The sequence below is a fragment of the Neophocaena asiaeorientalis genome, unplaced genomic scaffold, assembly GCF_003031525.2.
Source record: "Neophocaena asiaeorientalis asiaeorientalis breed wild unplaced genomic scaffold, Neophocaena_asiaeorientalis_V1.1 scaffold280, whole genome shotgun sequence".
Classification (NCBI taxonomy): domain Eukaryota; kingdom Metazoa; phylum Chordata; class Mammalia; order Artiodactyla; family Phocoenidae; genus Neophocaena; species Neophocaena asiaeorientalis.
The window spans coordinates 4,237,941-4,257,020 of NW_020185321.1; the positions used below are offsets into that span (position 1 = coordinate 4,237,941).

The 19,080-nt window shown below is 43.5% G+C and overlaps 1 protein-coding gene across 5 annotated transcripts in view; it reads left to right on the forward strand.

The window, feature by feature from the left end:
* Positions 1–19,080, forward strand: part of GARRE1 (granule associated Rac and RHOG effector 1) — an 81,445-nt gene that overhangs the window by 44,770 nt on the left and 17,595 nt on the right. For 4 of the 5 annotated variants that reach the window (XM_024734016.1, XM_024734019.1, XM_024734017.1 and 1 more), the window contains 6 exons: positions 8,959–9,168; positions 12,444–12,584; positions 12,801–12,896; positions 13,021–13,182; positions 15,609–15,767; positions 18,232–18,329. In XM_024734016.1, the coding sequence (XP_024589784.1) occupies positions 8,959–9,168; positions 12,444–12,584; positions 12,801–12,896; positions 13,021–13,182; positions 15,609–15,767; positions 18,232–18,329 (866 nt within the window). Of the gene's footprint in view, positions 1–4,459; positions 4,525–8,958; positions 9,169–12,443; positions 12,585–12,800; positions 12,897–13,020; positions 13,183–15,608; positions 15,768–18,231; positions 18,330–19,080 lie in introns of all 5 variants that reach the window. The other variant, XM_024734018.1, reaches the window with a different exon arrangement.

Sequence of the window (19,080 nt, forward strand, 5' to 3'; positions counted from 1 at the left end):
GTATAAATGCTGACATCATGATGTCCTGCCCTCAGCTCTGCAGTCACCATGCTGCTCTTGGCCTAGTTTGGTGCTTTCATGTGGAGAGTAGCAACTGCTTTCTTTTCTTCTTTCAACAAATATGTGTAGAAGGATTGTCTACTGTGTGCCAGGCAATGAGAATGCAACAGAGAGCAAAACAAAGACCCTATCCACATCCAACTCAACTCCTAGGTAGGGAAACAGAGAAAAAATAAATGGCACATACAAACATAATGTCAGGTAGTGAGAGGTGCTATGAAGAGAAATAAAGAATGATGAAGAAAGAGAGGTAGAAGAAAGGCCTCTCTGAGGATGGGACATTTGAGCAATACCTGTCAGAGCGATAGTTGTACAATTCCAGGGGGAAGGATGCTCCAGGTAGGGTAGTGGTTCATTTGCAAATGGGGTCAGGGTGGGCTCTCCCTCAGAGGGCACTTGGCAATGTCTGGAAGTATCTTTGATTGTCAGAAAAATGGCATTTTTTTTTTCATGCTAGGGCTAGAGTGAGAGGAATCTTACTCATTTAGAAGAACTCGAGTGTTACACCAGAGGACCCGCAGTGGTTTGGAGGAGGAGGTACGATGGAGTAAAAGATACTGGACTTGCATGTTAGGGAATCAGAAATTCCGTGACTCACTATGTATTTAGGGGACAATTTTTGTCATCTTTTAGGATCTCAGTTTCTCTTTCTGCCTCTGACCAATGTCCCATCTCCCCTACCCCGCACATAAACACCCATGGCCAGATGGTGTTTCTGCATGAAGTATAGAACATTAGGTGACCAGACTCAGACCCCAGATCATGAAAGGCAGAAGTTTACAGGAGCACAAAGCTCTTAGATTTCTGATTTTTAATTCAAATTGATTTGGAGAAGGTAGAGTCTTGATATATCTCTTCCTTGTAGCCCTTCAGGTTATGTTTTAGTCCTGCAGCAAAACAGATGCCTGGATACTCAAAAGCTCCTGTCGACTGCCACATTTGAGCTCTGTTGCAGCTCTTTTGCAGCTCAAAAGTCACCCTAGGAGGAAGAGATTTCTCTACTGTTTTTTAACTTTAATTTTTTGTCTGTTTGTTTACCAGTAAGGATTTGACATTTTATTCAAAACAGTATGATCTGAGGGGTTGTCGTGGCTGCATCTCCCAACCAGTGCTGCTGGAATCTAGTGAGTAGAGAGCAGGGATGCTGCTAACAACATCCTACGCTGCAAAGGACAGCCCTCCACAGCAGAGAATTCTCTGGCCCCCAATGTCAGTAGTCATGATGTTGAGAAACCCTGAGGTAGTGGGAAGTGGCTGGTGCAAAAACTTGAGACCGGAGCTGTGCTCACAGTTTTTGAGGAATAGCAAGAAGGTCAGTGTGGCAAGAGTAGAGAGAGGTGGGATAGGAAATAATAAGTTCAGAGACTAGTCAGGGGCCAGATCTTGTAAGGTATTGTAGGACAGATGAGGAGTTTGGATTTTCTTCTGATTGTAATGGAAAGCCATTGGAAGACTTTGAGCAGGGGAGTGAAATAATCTGAGTTTTGTTTTATAAGACTTCTTGTGTGGAAAGTAGCCTCTAGGGGAGAGAGGAGACTGCTAGTTGCCTCCCAACATCTAGTGTCACCTTCTTCCTTAATAACAAAACTCTGGGGAATTCCCTGGCTGTCCAGTGGATAGGACTCGGTGCTTTCACTGCCGGGGCCCTGGGTTCAGTCCCTGGTTGAGGAACTAAGATCGTACAAGCTGCCATGGCGCAGCCAGAAAACAAAAACAACAAAAACTCTGGAGGGTTTTTTGTTTCTTTGTTTTTGTTTTTTCAGGAATATTATGCATGGAAAAGGGACTATACTTCCCAGCTTCCCTTACAGCTAGGAGTGGTCACTTGAATTAAGTTTTGGTTCATGAAGATGTAACTAGAGGTCTTGGATGAGACTGCTGGGAAGTTTCCTTAGAGGGAAAAAGGCTGCTACCTTCTTCCCCACCCCCACCCCCATTTTTTACTATCTAGAATGCAGGCAGAATGGCTGAAGGTCATTTAACCATTTAGAACTATGAGGTAGTTCCAGTATGTAAGCCTTGTGTGAGGATGAAGAGCAGAAAGATGGGAACTGGGCTCCTTGTGATACCCAGGAGCCTCCATCCCAGCTCTGGACTGCCTAACCCTAGATTTATTTTTACCTTAGAAAGAAGTAAACGTTGCTCTTATTTAAACCACTGCATTTGTTGTTGTCGTCGTTGTTATGTGTAGATAAAACTAATCCTAATTGAAAGGAAGCAGGAAGGTCAGTTAAGAGGGTGTTATAGTAATCCAAGCAAGAGATGATTGTAGCTTGGAATAGAATGGTAGCAGAGGGGGTGACTAGAAGCACTTGTACTTTTTTGTGTGTGTGGTAAATTATACATAACATAAATTTTGCCACCTTAACTATTTTTAAGTGTACAGTTCAGTGGCATTAAGTACATTCTTATTTTTTGCAACCATCAACCACTAGCCATCTGCAGAACTTTTTTATCTTCCCAAACTGAAACTCTGTACCTATTGAACAATAACAACCATTCCTCTTTTGTCTACCATAGACTTAGTTCCCCGCACTGGCCTTTCACTTTTTCATGTCCTGGATGATAGTTTATAATTATCCTGTTAGTTACTAGGATTGATAGCAATGTAGCTGAAATATACAACTTCCTGGGAATTCCCTGGCAGTCCAGTTGTTAGGACTCTGTGCTTCCACTGAAGGGGCACAGGTTTAGATCCCTGTACGGGGAACTAAGATCTTGCAAGCTGAGCAGTGCAGTGATAAATAAATAAATAAATAAATAAATAAATAACTTCCTATGTGTGTTGCATGTAATAAATTTTTGATATATTTTATTTTGGAAAGCAGGCTATAAAATAACATACAACATGATCTAGTTTTACAAAAAAAATCTATAGGTGCAAATGTAGGCTGTATCAGAAACATGTAATCAGTGGTTATGTCTATTTAGTAATATTTGATACTGTTTATTTCTTTATTTAGCTGATCTTTTCCCCGTAATTTATTTGCAATGAATATGTATTACTGGTGTAAAAGGTTTTGTGCACCACAGTGTTTGGCCCATGAAGTAGGAGTTCAGAAACTGTGTCTGTTGATATTTTTACCAGCATTAAAGCAGCATGTCCAGGGGCAGAATGTAATCTTGTCTGAATGATTAACATTTGGTGATGGCTCATCTACCCTTGGGGATGTGTTAGCTTTCTCTCCTCACTAGTTCTTTCTTCTGTACATAGCATGGCAGCTTCTTTGTGCTCTAGGTTAATACTGACTGCAAAGACATTATTGTTTTGTTACTTGCTTTTTTTTTTTTTTAATATTTAAGCGCTCACTGTTCATCAGTTTTTAGGTCAGACTGTACATGTTAGTTTCAGTAAGCTTGTTTTTTACATTTTTATGCCATAATTTAATCTCCATAAGGTACTTTCCATAGTCCAGGCATGGTCTACTGCATTCTGTATTTCTCTGGAGGCACATTTAGGTCTTTGTATCACATTCTGGTCTGTTAGTTAGGTCATTATGTAATAACTCTGGAATTATCATAAGAATAAAAGACTGGGAACACGTGGAACCAACGGTAATGTTTAAGGTACAAGTAAGTTTTGAAGAGAGAGAAATGACTGAATGAGTTTGGAATTTCTAGTAAAAGCAGCCAGTCCGGATCAACTTCATTTCATTCATTCTTGACTTTTAAACTGATCAGAAGTAAATGCTAGAACCCCTGGAAATGTTTGACAGTATGTGGTATATGTGACACTTTTACTTGTTCTTCACTCTGCAGGGATGTGAGAAAGACGAATTGTTCAGTGAGATTGAGCAAAAAATGAACTTAGACATTGTGTATATTGATATGAAAATCACAAGGTGTGTGGCAGGTGGGGTGGAGTTGGGCACTTCGTGATTTCAGCACGTGCAGATATAGTAGGGGCTAAGTCAGGCCCTGGCCCTAGAAGAGGAGTAACTAAAATTGTGAAAAAAAAATTGTGAAAATATTCTAGGAAGGTAGAGTTGACTATGCTGGTGTAGAAAGAGTGGTCTTTTAGGCTTCAAAATAGGATGACCTTAAACTAAAGTTGGTTTTAATTAATAAAATATAAAAATCACCAAAAAGAAAAGGTTTCCTGGTTATATTCATGAACATAACCCCCTTAGCAGCACATGTGGTATGTTTATAGGGCAATGAGAAAGTGAACGAGTACCCTTTTCCTCTGCCATCAGGGATTCCCAGAAAACAAGGTTTCATTTCAGTAGATCCTCAATGGCTGTTTATAGTAATCCAGAATGCTCCATGGATATTTGGAGGCAGAAGTGGCAAGGTCGCTTATTGTCTATATTCAGAAATTGGGCCTTTATGAGGAATTTAAGTCACACCAAAATGTTTCTCTTAATGCAAGTCTGATAACAGCCTCTTATTGCCCCAGATTCCATCAACTTGGGATGCCTTGGGATGAATGGATACTTTTTTTTACTAATGCAAACGTCAAGGGTAAGATTAAATCTGATTGCTTTCTTCATAATTATTGAATGGGACTGATGTGCTGAAGGCCTGAACAGATGTTTTGGGGTTTGCGATTCCTCTAGAGGTAAGAGAAGCTGCTTCTTTTCCCAAGCCCTGTGTGTCCTCTCCCAGTTTATCATTGCTGTTTGCAGCCAGTCTTAGCAGTCTGCTGTGCAGATCATGAGCTTTGAGACTCATACCACACTGAAGTGCCACAGGCTACCCCACTTTTTACTCTTGTCGCAGTACCTTTCCCACAGTTAGAGAAGACTGAGCCATGCCTCTCAGTCTCCGTTTCCAGCCCAGGGAACTGAGCTGACACTAGGGCCTGACACTGTATGGGAGACATCAGGGTTCCTGCACAGGGTTCCTCTCCCCTTCTTGGTATCCTTAGTCACTGTCGTGACTACATCCTGGATCTTGTCATATGAAGATAGCATAGCCTGATGGTTAGAACACAGTTTTTGGAGTCAGACAGACTTGACATCAGATCTGTACTGCACCACTTATTACCTGCTTGACACTGGAGCAAGTTTCTTTCTTTCTCTAAGCCTCGGTGTTGTCATCTATAAAATGGATCAATTGCTATCACCCCCCCTGAGTCACTTCACTGCACGTCAAGTGCTTGGTATGGGTTAAGCACTCAGTAAATAATAGCTGGAAGTTCCAGGTTGATAGACGTGGAACTCTATAGCTCCACTGACAGTTTAAACTCACTGACATTTAAAATGTCTCTCTCTTTGACCACTCCACTCATTTGTCCACTAGCTTGCCACATCTGTTCTGCAGCTTCACTGGATCCTGCAGTCCAGGAAACGCTCTCCCTGTGAAAGAGAAAGTAGCTGTCCTCAGCCCTTGGGTCACATGCTTCCAAATTCATAACTTTAGAGTCTCTATTTCTTTCCAGGTTTCTCAGGAAGACCCCAAGGACTGGCTCATCCCTGTGATGGAGAGGATGGAGTCTGTTACAGGAGGGAAGCTGGGCTAAGACAGGAGATATTGTAGAGAAAAGGGGGGCAGAGGCAGGCTGGAGATTGAGCTTTGTCCTCTATCTGGAAAAGGTGGTGTTTATACGCCTGTTAGTTTAGGTAAACTTGTAGAATAGATATTTTTTATAGAGCTTTTCCAGGGACTTCCCTGTTGGTCCAGTGGTTAAGACTCCATGCATCCACTGCAGGGGGCACGGGTTCGATCCCTAGTTGGGGAACTAAGATCATGTATGCCGCGCATGGCGCAGCCAAAAAATAAATAAAAAAACTTTTCCAAGGTCCAGGGTGTAACCATTGGTTTGATTGGCTTTTAATGAATTGTTTAAAACATAAATATTTTGTCACAACCCAAATGTGTGCTACATACCTCATGGGTGGGGGAGGGAAATGCTGAGCTCTTGTTCACATCATTTCTTCTATACACGGAAGAAATGTAGATTGAATGACTCATCCAAGGTCAAGCATGTAATAAGTGGTGGAGACAATATTCTGAATGTCTGCCTTTTAAAACTGTCCACCATCTCTCCCCCCATTTACTCCTGCAACAGAAGCATCCTCCTTCCAGCATTCTACCCCTAACAACAAGAGGACCCTCCCCAACCCCCAGCCTAGCATCGACCAGCATTATCAGAGAATGTCCTGTTCTGGGCCCAGGACACTGCATCAGGCCTTCAGAGGCCTTTCTCAGAATTTTCCTTTCGAAGGGAGAGGGGTTACTCCATCTGTTCCCTTGGTCTTTTCCTCAGAGAGCCTTTTCCTTCCCACCTCACTCCTTAATGTTCATTCTCCAATAGCCCCTGACTTTGCATATCTACTTAACTGTTCCCCACCATTAGAAGGTAACCCTCACAAGGACAGTGACTTGTTTGCTTTCTTGTAGTAACTTCTGGCTTTTTTGTGCTTTGTACATATCAGGCATTCACAAATTACACATCTGTTGAAAGAAGGAATGACTCAGTTGTATGTCAGAAGCTGGAAGAATATGAGCCTAGAGCAAATGGCACATGGCATCTCCACTTCTCCCTCCTGCTCCCTCAGCCACAGCCTGCCAAGAGGCTAAGGAAGGAGGAGGAGGGAGAGTTTGTGTGCCTGAGGACCCAGCTCCGCTCCTCCTCCTGGGTTTGCTCTGTGTGGAGCGTCAGGACACCATATCATTCTGGCCTAAGCCAATTAAGGTTGAGCTGCTGTCCTGTGTCTGGTCTCAGTGCTGCCAGCCCACAGCTGTCTCCAGGTGTGTAGAGCCTGTTGAAGGCAGGGGAGCACAGTGGCTAAGGGCATAGACACTTGAGTCAAGTGACCCCTCTGCCACATCCAGTTGTGTCCCCTTGACAAAGTTTCATAACCTTTCTGTGCCTTAGTCTTATTGTTTGTGAAATGGAAATGACCTCATATGGTTGTTCCTAGGATTAAATGAGATAATCAGTGTGAAATCTTTAGCATAGGTGAAATACATGCTGAGTGTTTCATTCAGGCTGGCTGATATTATGTACAGTGCTAATTAAATACTCTTTTTTCTGTTTGTGGCACAAGTCCCTAGGTTGCTAGGTCTGCTTATTCTGTGTGGCTCACTCTGCCCCATCTTTGATGGGGAGGAACTTTGAGGGAGATGTGAGTGGAGACCCAGGAGGTTTGTTTGAGTGGGAATTCAGCCTGTATTTCTGATGGTTCCCTATAGAAGGAGGGTGCTTTGGTGTGAGTTTTGTGTGTTTGCTTTAGTTTTGTCCTGGTGATTTCCACAGGGGAAAATAATTCAAGAGGGAGTAAGTGTCACCACTGGGAGCTTGCCTGACTCTTTCTCCAGGAAGAAGAGCTCTGCCCAGTGGGGGTGGAAAAGGGCAGCATCTGAAATGTGTGCTGGGAGGTGATAGGTCCAAGGTTGAGTCTTATTTTTGGCTTCTCCAAGGGACAGGACTGGGCCAAAGTATGGGCAGTGGGGTTGGATTTTAGTTCCTTGTAAAAGGCAGTGGAAACCTTCACCACCTCCCCAAGGCAGCACCCTAAGAGCTGGCAGCTAGTGGGCCCTCTCAGCTATGCTCCAGTTGGATTACAAACTCAATAAAATAAGTAATTTTTTGTTAGTAAGTAATCCACTGTATAGGCCAATGAAATATGAAATACCTTCCATTAAAAATGTTTTGAGGGGCTTCCCTGGTGGCGCAGTGGTTGAGAGTCCACCTGCCGATGCAGGGGACACGGGTTCATGCCCCGGTCCGGGAAGATCCCACATGCCGCGGAGCGGCTGGGCCCGTGAGCCATGGCTGCTGAGCCTGCGCGTCCAGAGCCTGTGCTCCGCAACGGGAGAGGCCACAACAGTGAGAAGCCCGCATACCACAAAAAAAAAAAAAAAAAGTTTTGAATGTTATGGAACATGATAAAGGAGTTACAAAAAGGTTTTGTTGTTGTTGAATTTGGTATGGCTAAAACAACTGTAAAAGATTAGGGGGACATGTCAATAATCTGGAAAGTGTCTGCTCAAGTTGCTTTGCAAGCAGCAAATTCTTGCTGTCTTTTAAAGAAAATGAAGTAGGAAATCATAGAGAACACCTTGTAGCTGGAGTTAACACAAGAAAGCAAACGGGGAACGACAAGTAATGTCAGAGAACAGCTTTAGCCAATGCCAGAGGTTGGCAGATAAAGGCATATTTGTATCTTAAAATGTTTATGGTATGTAGTATATTTTTAGTACATACATTATAATTACATATTAATAGTATATATTAACATAGCATGTATATGGTAGTTTTTAAAATGAATTTTCTACTTTAATGGACTACTGCATCAACCAACCAACTACTAATACGTATCAGGTGAGTGGGTTTCTACTGTTCTGACAAATGGACTTACTAGTATGTTTTGTTGGCTCCTAGAAGACAGATCTGTGAGCTTTGTTTTGTAAGAATGGAAATATGACATACAGCTATGTTAATAACTATGTAATAACTATGTTAATAACACTGTTACCAAAATAACCTGTATCTTTGGATTCCATTTCCAATGGAATGTCTTCTTACAGTCAAACTGACCTTTTGGATTTTTAATCACCTGGCTTTTACTCTGCCCTCTGAATACTGTGTGGACAGAATTGGAATTGTGGGTTGCTCTGGTTCAGCAGGAGCTCAGAGACAACCAGGGTTGGTGTGAGCCAGAGTCCAGATGAGGGGAGTGGAGAACAGGAGTGGAGGGAGGCTAGATGGGAAGGGGAAGGCCCATTCGAACCTTGGTTCAAACATCTTGATTTCTAGGTTTCAGGCCACCCAGGTCCAAACGTGAGAACAAAGGCTGATCCTTCTAAAGCATGGTGACTTTTTAACTTCATATGATTTCACATTTCCAGTTAATTGTTACCTCTACTCAAATTGATAGTTGAGAATTGATTGCGGTCATGCAGTAGCAACCCACAGCCTTAAAATCCTTGGCTCTCTTCTTTTCACAGGTGTTGGGGCGATGCTTCTTGACAGTGGTGCAGGTCCATTTCCAGTTTTTGACCCAGGCGTTACAGAAGGTCCAGCCAGTGGCTCACTCTTGCTTTGCCGAGGTTGTTGTGCCAGAAAAAAAGAACAGCAGCAGTGGCGGCAGCTTATCTGGCATGGGCCACACACCAGAACTGGAGGATGCTGTGCGGTCCTGGCGGGGGGCTGCTGAGGTAACCCTGACTTTGGGGAGATTGGTGCCCTTTGTTCAGATAGCAGAGGCTCCAGAGGGCCTTTACCTGTTGGTTCTTAAAAGAGCCATTTTATGTAGAAGTGTGAGTTTTCACCTGCTGTCATTAGCTTGTTCATTCATTTAACAGTGAATATCTTTGTAAATGCCCACTTCATGCCAGGCATGTGCAGGCACTGAGGTAGTAGCCTCCACTCACAGCCTCCTAGGAGAAAAGTCTTTCAAAAACAGGTTTGAGGGGCCGTGATGGAGGTGTGCAGGAGCCCAGGGGAAGGGCCTGGCCTCCAACAGGAAGTGCAACAAAGCTTCTAGGAAGAGGGACCAGGGAGAAGAAGCTGTAGGGTATATGGAGGGTAAGTGGTCAGCCAGGTAGCTAGGTGGGGATGTAGCAGGCGATGACACATTTCTTGTTGGCATTTTTTTTTTTTTTTAAATAAATTTATTTATTTTATTTATTATTTTTGGCTGCATTGGGTCTTTGTTGCTGCGCGTGGGCTTTCTCTAGTTGCGGCGCGTGGGCTTTCTCCAGTAGCGGCGAGCTGGCTCTACTCTTCCTTGCGGTGCGGGGGCTTCTCTTGTTGCGGAGCACGGGCTCTAGGCGCGCGGGCTTCAGTAATTGTGGCTTGTGGGCTTCGGTAGTTGTGGCTCGCGGGCTCTAGAGCGCAGGCGCAGTAGTTCTGGCGCATGGGCTTAGTTGCTCCGCGGCATGTGGGATCTTCCTGGACCAGGGCTCGAACCTGTGTCCCCTGCATTGGCAGGCGGATTCTTAACCACTGTGCCACCCGGGGAGCCCTCATACCTTTTATTTTTAACAGGAAAATATTATTACAAATGCACTTGAATTCCCTTTGTACTTCTCCACTATCTTATTCATATTCCTTTCTCTCTAGAGATAACCTCTTTTGATTTTGGAGTTTGTGATTCCTATGCATATTTTTATATTTTTATTCTATATGTATTTATCCATAAATATATTGTTTTGCACAATATGAAACTTTATATAAATGGTGTCATTCAGTTCACTAAAATCTGGCTTCCACACCTACACAAGAACATACCTTGTCTTGTCAAGGTCATTGGTGCCTTCCATGTTGCCAAAAATAATTGGCAGAAATCCAAGGATCCCGATGACTCCATTCAGCAGCTCACAGCGACATGAGCCCTGGAAATCCTCTCTCCTTGTGGAGAACCAGGTCTTCTTAGGTACCCTCTTAGCTCTTGGGCTAGCCTCTCCATCCACTTTGCCAGCTTCTCTTCAACATAACTTATGAATATGAGTTTCTCAAGGCTCAGTTCTACATGCCCTCTCCCCTAGAGGGTGTCCATCTAGTCTTGGAACTTTAAAAACTGTTTGTGGGCTGGGGCCACAAGCACACAAATGTGTGTGCCCGGTTCACTTCCCCCGTGGGCTCAGGCCCCTATATTCAGCTGCTGCCCTCCTCAGGTCTTCAGGTGGCTCAGCCCTTAGCCTTTCTGCACACACTGTTCCTCCTCAAATCTTCCCTGTGCTAGCATGTAGTGCCATCCCACACTGGGTCCTTTGTGCAAGAAACCTGAGATTTATCCTCCAGCTTTTCTGTCACATCTACATCCAATCCATAAGAAAGCCCTGCATATCCTACATCCAAAATATGACTGCAAATCTGTCCCTTTCTTTCTGTGTCCACTGTCACTAACGTAGTTCAGGGAATCATTACTCTCCCCTGACAGCTTCAGTGGCTGGACTTGCTTCTCCCCTTTCTGTCTTGCCGTCCTTCATGTCTCTCCATTTCCTTAAGGTAAAGTGTGTACCCATCCCCATGACCTGCCTAGTCCCACATAGTCTGGCCCCTGCCTCCTCACCAGCCTCATCTGTGGCCACTCTCCCCTGCTCACTGGGTTCTAGTTCCTTTGCTGACATCTCTGCCTGTCCTACCCCCACCCCACACTTCTGTTTACTGCCTCCTCTGCCTTAAACTCAGCCTAAATGGTGATTTCTCAGTTTCTTGGGCGCTCCCTGTTACAGTTTTCTATTTCCCTTGGGATGTTTTTCTCCATTTTATATTTTTTAAATGTTTTATTTGTTTGCCTTTTCGACCCATGAAGCTGTCAGCTCCAAGATGGTAGGGACCAGGTTTTGTGCTCCACTGTCTATCCAGAGACACCTAACATAAGACCTTGTGGGCTACATATTTGACTAAATGGAAGAGTTCTAGAAAGAGAGTCAAGTGGTTTTAAACTGTGTGACTGTTAGGGTTCAGGGAATGGTTGGTATTCATACAGAATTTGTGGAGCTTTGGAAATGTATGGCATTATAGCTGCTAGTTAACTTCCTTTAGTCCTACAATTTTGGTAAATATTACAACTCCTACCTTGGCCTAGAAGAACAAAAATTAACTGTTAAAAAACGTTATTTGTTGCACAAATGTTATTGCAATAAAAACAGACATTGAAAAATTGAAAGACAGTTCATCCTGAATCCTTCCTTCCATCTAGTAAATCAAATATATATTTTTCTGTATTCTCTAGTCCTGACCCATATGTATAGATAACATTTCATCACAAGACACAGATTAATTTCTTCTTGTTTTTCTTATGTACTCTTCATAAACATATTTAGTGACTAAACAATAATTATTTCATTTTTCTGTGCAGATTTCAAAAGTTCTGTTTTTCCTTTAATGTTGCAGTGTATGTTTTTTTCCTATTCTTTTCCTGTTGGTGAGGTTTTTTACTTTGGTGTGTAGGACCACCCAACCATATATATTGTTTAATTCTGGAAACTCCAAGGGCCAATATACTAGGGTATCTGTCTTTTTAAAGCAGGGAAATTTAAAATGTGAATGTTTTTAATGTGTATGTAATTTATATGTAATGTAGATATAAAATGAATAACAGGTAGGTAAGTCATTTTTCCAGGGTTTCTTTTTTTTGGTCATACCACATGGTTTGTGGGATCTTAGTTCCCTGACCAAGGATTGAATCCAGGCCCTCAGCAGTGAGAGTGCAGAGTCCTAACCACTGGACCGCCAGGGAATTCCCAGGGGTTTCTTAAATAAGGCAGTTCTATTGTCAGGTTTGCTTTCTCTTCAATGCTTGATTCAGTCTTTCAGAACTTCTGGCTGCTTGCTCACTTCGTAATACAGACGATCCGGAATGTCTGGTTTATATCTAATTCTTAGGTAGTTTCTAGCTTTACTATAGTTGTTTTCTGGTTTTTTAATTTTGCTAGTATCTGTAAAATCCTCTTTTACCTACCAGTCACCATTTCTGTTGCAGGCAACATCTAGACTAAGAGAAAGAGGCTGTGATGGCCGCCTGGCAGGAATTGAAGTTCAACAGCTCTTCTGTTCTCAAAGTGCAGCAATTCCTGAGCACCAGCTAAAAGAACTGAACATAAAGATTGACAGTGCTCTGCAAGTACGTTTTTCAGAACTGGCACATTAATATCTAAGGGATGAAAACAAGGGAGGGAGTTAAAGTCATGATGCTGAACCAGTTGGAAAGAGTAATAAGATGGTAGTTCGCTTCATGTCTTTTAATAACTATAGAAATTTAAAATTTCTGTTTTCATTGAACCTAGTCAGTTTATAATCTGCTATGTAATCTTCATTCTTGAAAACAATTTCTTTGCAGGCATATAAAATAGCTCTGGAAAGCTTAGGTCACTGTGAATATGCAATGAAAGCCGGTTTCCACCTGAATCCAAAGGCAATTGAAGCGAGTTTGCAGGTACACTTTTCTTTCTGGTAGCTCCTGGGAGCTGTGGTGTGGCATTCATGCCATCCACATGAGGCAAATGTCTTGAGAGGTGAGCTGTGGGTCACCTCTCTTCTCCTATCCAACCCTTTTCCAGGGCTGCTGCAGCGAGGCAGAAGCACAGCAGACAGGGCGGAGGCAGACCCCGCCGCAGCCCATGCAGTGTGAGCTTCCCACCGTCCCCGTGCAGATAGGATCGAACTTCCTGAAGGGTGTCTCCTTCAACGAGTCGGCCGCCGACAATCTGAAACTTAAGACGGTAGCTTTCCTTGGCATTCCAACAACCGGGTGTGAACTTGAAAACAGAGTTCTTAAGGAAACCTGAGGGCTTGTAAAGAATCAAGACTAAAAAGCAAAACTTAAGTGAAGACGGGAGGCATTGACCTTCCTCAGTAAACTGGTGTCTAAAAGCAGACTGGGGTGACTTTTGTTGTTGTTTTTTTCTCCATTTGGTAGGTCTTTATTGAGCATCCATTGGTGCCAGGCTAGGAGATTTGACAGCCCACTAGGTTGTGATAGGAACACAGAACGAGGGGGCCTCACCTGGAGGATTAAGAGATGTGACTCTTGAGAAGAGGACTTTAAGCAGAGAATGACCTGAATAATAAGTATGGGGGTGGGGCTGAGGCTGTGAGATGGCCAGGAAGTGAGAGCCCATCCCAAGAGCTGAAGATCTTCCTTAGAGCTGTAGCTGGGGCCCCCCTGGCCATCCAGGACAGTCACTAATGAGACTCAGATTTAATTGTCCTGAAGTAAGGCTTGGGCTCTGGTATTTTGTAAAAGTTGTCCAGGGGATTCTAATATGTAGTCAGACCTGAGGGCCACCGTCTAGAACAAGGGGAGACATGGTAGGAGCCAGGGCTGGAAAAGCAGCCCGGAGAGGCCAGAAAACCCTCAGTGTGAGGGCTGGGCTCCATCCCCAGGTGGCTGGCATCCCGCCAAGACAGGTCGTGTAATGAGGTTTGCATTTCGGAAAGATCCCCCTGACTTCAGGATGGACTGTGGCTGGGAGGGGAGCAGCACTGAAGGGTTTTGGCCATGGCCCCATCAAGTGATAATGGGAGGCGAGTGGAAGCGTTCACGAGCAGTCTAGAGGTTACAATAAGCAGGACTCAGTGATTAACTGGCTGTGAGAGGGAGGGGAAAGGAGATGAGGCCCAGGTTTCTGGCTTGGACAGCTGCTTTGGTGCTGTTTATTGAGGCTCGGGGATAGTCGTCATAAAATATATTTTTGGACGTGATTTTAAGGTTGCTTTTGAAATGTCCAAGTGGAGCTGTTCAGCAGGCAATTGGATGTATGGGTCTGGAGCCCCGAAGTGGGATCAGGGCCAGGGTCCTCAGAGGCAGATGGTCGCTGGAGCCAGAAGAGAGGCCGGGGGATCCAGGAAGTGTGTGGAGAGGGTCCAAGGAAACTTTGGCATTTAAGGCAGTGGCTGTGACCATTTTATAGTTATACGGCCATAACTGAACTTCTTCAATAATGTGCTATGTCTGCCTCAGCATACTCTCCTTACAGTATCTTGATCTGAGTACATTGATGCTGTGAATCCCAACTTGTTGGGAGAGTTCCGGATCACCAGTTTATTATGAGAGGACGTAACTCCGGAACAGCCAGACGGGGAAGGGGCTTGGAGGTTCCATGTTCTCTCCAGTCACTGCTGTCCCAGCATATCCATGTGTTCACCAAATCAGAAGCTCCTAGGGTGACTTTTTTTTTTTTTGTGGTACGCGGGCCTCTCACTGTTGAGGCCTCTCCCGTTGCGGAGCACAGGCTCCGGATGCGCAGGCTCAGCGGCCATGGCTCACGGGCCAAGCCGCGCCGCGGCACGTGGGATCTTCCCAGACCGGGGCACGAACCCGTGTCCCCTGCATCGGCAGACGGACCCTCAACCACTGCACCACCAGGGAAGCCCCTAGGGTGACTTTTTTAATGAGACATTTGCCAAGTTAGTTTTATTCATAATTTTGTTTAAAATGTATAAAATACAGGGTTTTGAAAGTACACTATAAAATGCTGTTTATGATTAATGTTTCAGTGGACTTTCATAAATTAAATAAGAGGAGAAATATTGTCCTAATACTGAAGTAATTAGGACTATTTGCAGAGCATCATGTGTGCCAGGCATTGTGTCAAATGCTTCCCATGCATTGTCTGGTTAATGCTCACCCATGAAGTGGGTACTGCCCTTTTCCCCATTTGACAGATAGAGGAACTGAGGTCCAAGGCCACACAGCTAGAAAGTTGTAGACTGGAATTGGAGCTTATACAGTCTGTTTCCAGAGTCTGCATACCTGACCACTTGTTCATCCAAAATAGAGATGAGGTTTTCATTGGTATTTACTTTTGCTAGATGATTTTGTTTCCTTATTCAGAATTTCAAAATTCCTCAACCAGTTTGCATTAGCACATTGCTAAATAATGCTATATTTTGTGCTAGAATAGAAATCACATATGTGTATTAACGCACATGTATTCATATCTAGCCAGTCACGCTACAGGGTTGAGAAAAATCTTTGAAGGTAATTAACGATAATTACTTAAGAAATTAAAATGACATGATATCGGAGTACGTAAAATGCTCTTTTCTTGAGGACTATTGTGTACCTGTAAATGCATTTCTACAAGTCTTAGAACCTGGTATGGCTTTATTTTGAGGTGCGAACTCTCTTTTTATCAATCTGTAGCATACAATGTTACAGCTGATCAAGGAGGCAGGCTGCTATAATGGAATCACACCCAGGGACGATTTTCCTGTGACTGAAGTCCTGAACCAGGTGTGCCCATCCACGTGGCGGGGTGCCTGCAAGACCGCCGTGCAGCTGCTGTTTGGCCAAGCTGGACTGGTGAGTGAGCACATGTGATGGATGGGGGAGAGAATAGAGAAGGACGTTTCAGGCATGTGAGGTTGTGGTGTGGGCACATGTGCGAAACATTGGAGAATTTAAAAAGCACTTTGCTTGCTGCAGGTTTTAGACCAGATAGAAAAGGTAAAGGAAGAACAGCATTAAAAAGTCTTTTTTTTCTTTAATAGATTGATAATAGTATTAGCAGGGTACCTAGTTGCAAAATGATGTCTCAGGCTTTCCTGATTTTTAAGGAAACCATTACATTAGTAACGATTTGATAGGACCCTTCACCTGGCCTGATTACTCTGGAGCCACAGTGGATGTCTTTCTGTTGCTCAAGCACATGAAGCTTCTTCCTGTCTCAGGCCTTTGCCCCTGATGCTCCTTTTTCCTGAGAATACTCCTCTCAGATCTTCATGTGACTCACTCATTCTCATTTTCCTGATGTCAGCTCAAGTATCACCTCCTCCAGTGGTATAAGTAGTGCCCCCATGCAGTCACTTTGTATCCCAGTTCTCTGTTTATGCAATAAAATAACAACATCAACTCAGGTAAGTTTGGTCTTTTCACCTCTGGTGAGAAGAATAACTTTTGCCAAAGTTGGGTGGGGTCAGGAAATCAACATCTAGGTTTTTGTTAGGTACCTTTGACCCGTATACCTTATGTTCTTATCCCACTTTCTAGAATTAAATGACTGCTTTTTGAAGAGTTATAGCATTTCAGAGATTAAAGGAAGCTAATTAGAGATTTAGAAAATTAAAGAACTGTTTCTTACTCTAATTCCTACTTTATTCATAAAAGAAGCTGTTGGGAGGATGCAGTGCTTTTGTTTGGTGTGAGTGCGTGCTCAGGTGGCCCAGCTCAGGGTGGTACTGCCTTGTAGAGGGCCAGGTGGGGGCCTGTCCACAGTGGTGAGTTACGTTTCACTTAAGATCTGTTCCTTAGTATAGGAACCCCTAAGAAAAAGAGTAAACTGGAGACCCCCTGCTGAAGTATGGAGGTTCCCAAAGATCATTTTAGCTGAAACTAGGAGAACCATGGCGATAAGCTCTCCAGAAAGGAGTGTGTAAAATAAGGCAGGAGGACCCAAAGGCTTTTGTTTTTGTTTTTGTTTTTAAGATTTTAGCTTAGTTTTTAAAATATTTATTTATTTGGCTGTGCCAGGTCTTAGTTGCCACATGCGGGATCCTTAGTTGAGACATTCAGACTCTTAGTTGCAGCATGCATGTGGGATCCTAGTTCCCTGACCAGAGATTGAACCCAGGCCCCCTGCATTGGGAGCACAGAGTCTTAACCACTGGGCCACCAGGGAAGTCCCCAAAAGGCTATTTGGAGAAAACATCGTTTAAAAAAAAGTCCCATGTTATTCAGAGAGCAAAAACTTCTTCCTAATTCCCTCCGCCTTGATCCCAGGGCACCGTTGTTTGTGACTGATAAAGAACCTTTAGATTATTGTTCTGGGGATGGGAGGAGAGAGGAAACACCTGCCTGTTGCAACAATGGCTATTACTTGGACAGGAAGTCTTTTCCAAAGGACATTGCAGACCAGCTGTGAGAACTCTCTTTACAGCCATGGAAATCAACTCCATTAGAGGCTGAATTTGGAATCCTAATAAGCAACTCTGCATGGCTTTGCCTTTTCTGAACTGTTACAGATTTGGTTTTAAAGTGTTTTATGACTATTTTCTTAAAATTCTTTTAGTTATTTGAAAATATATTCATCACTTTGTCAGACGCTTTAAATTACAAAGCATACTGTATCATCTGTGTAGTATTAAAGACTCCTCCAGGGAGTTCCCTGGTTGTCTAGTGGTTAGGACTCCATGCTTTCACTGCTGTGGCCTGGATTCAGTCCCTAGTTGGGGAACTGAGGCCCCGCAAGCTGCACGGCGTGACCAAAAAATATGAAAAATAAAAACTCTCCTCCAAATAAGAGGAAATCATTGAGAAAAGGGTTGGTTCTTCATTTTCCTGAAGTAATTTTGTTTTTATTGATGGTTGAGGATAAAATGGTCTTTACAAAAAGCTTCATCGACTTCTGGCTTGGATTCAGTCATTACAGATGGGCTTTTCTAAAGCATTGGTTTTATTTTTAATGACATTTTTACTTCTTTCAAGTGCATAAAGTGAAAAAATACTTAGGAATGAGACAAAAGAAACAAAGTAATTCCTAATTAACATATTTACAATTTGGAAGAAGTACTGAAAATGATTGCAGAGTTCGCTACCTCCTGCACCTCGAATGTGTTTCTGTTTATTGAAGTATTACTGTTTTCAGTCATCTTTATTACTTGTTTTTGTCTCCGTGGGGCTCCTGACTGGCCTCTGAGTATCTGTCTTGCTGGGGAATAGTTCTTACCAGAGACCAGAGTCACTCAGCATTGATAGGCTCATGCATTTGATTTGTTTATGATCCGTTTTCCTCTCTGAAAGCTGATTTTTGTTTCTGTTTCTCTGTTAGGTGGTGGTTGATACGGCGCAGATTGAAAATAAAGAAGCCTATGCCCCACAAATCAGTTTAGAAGGCTCCAGAATTGTGGTTCAAGTCCCATCCACATGGTAACGTGACTCTTACATTAACACAAGCCTAAGCTCTGATTGATGTTTGCACATCTTTGAAAAGATTGCATTGTTTTGGACAGACCTTACGCTAGCTCACACAACAGGTCTTACTACTTGTGCGGGTTTGTGGTCAGTGGAGGTATGTTAACGCCGTGTGTCATGATCATCGGTACACGATAAGGAAGCCAAGATGTCTGAAAAATAGTCTCATTGACCAGTAATGCATCTAAAATGTTATATACTCATGGGTCATAATGCGCAATATTATCTTTTTGCGTTACTGAGTCCACAGCTTTTGAACAGAGTATATCATTTTCTCTAAGTCACCCAGCATTTCTTTAAAGCTGAGTGCAGAACATGGAACTTCTTCTCTTCTTCCATTTCTTCTCCTTCCAGCGACAACCCTGCTGATCTGGAGCTCATGTCATTCCACACCCAGTGTCACTGCAAATCTGGAGGCAGACTGAGCTGTCCTTATTTTTAATTATTTGATTATATTTGTAAACTTAAAGTATTCTTCTTAATCTATTCAAACAAAAGCTCCTACAGAGGGCTTCCCTGGTGGCGCAGTGGTTGAGAGTCCGCCTGCCGATGCAGGAGACACGGGTTCATGTCCCGGTCCGGGAAGATCCCACATGCCGCGGAGCGGCTAGGCCCGTGAGCCGTGGCCGCTGGGCCTGCGGGTCCGGAGCCTGTGCTCCTCAATGGGAGAGGCCACAACAGTGAGAGTCCCGCATACCACAAAAAA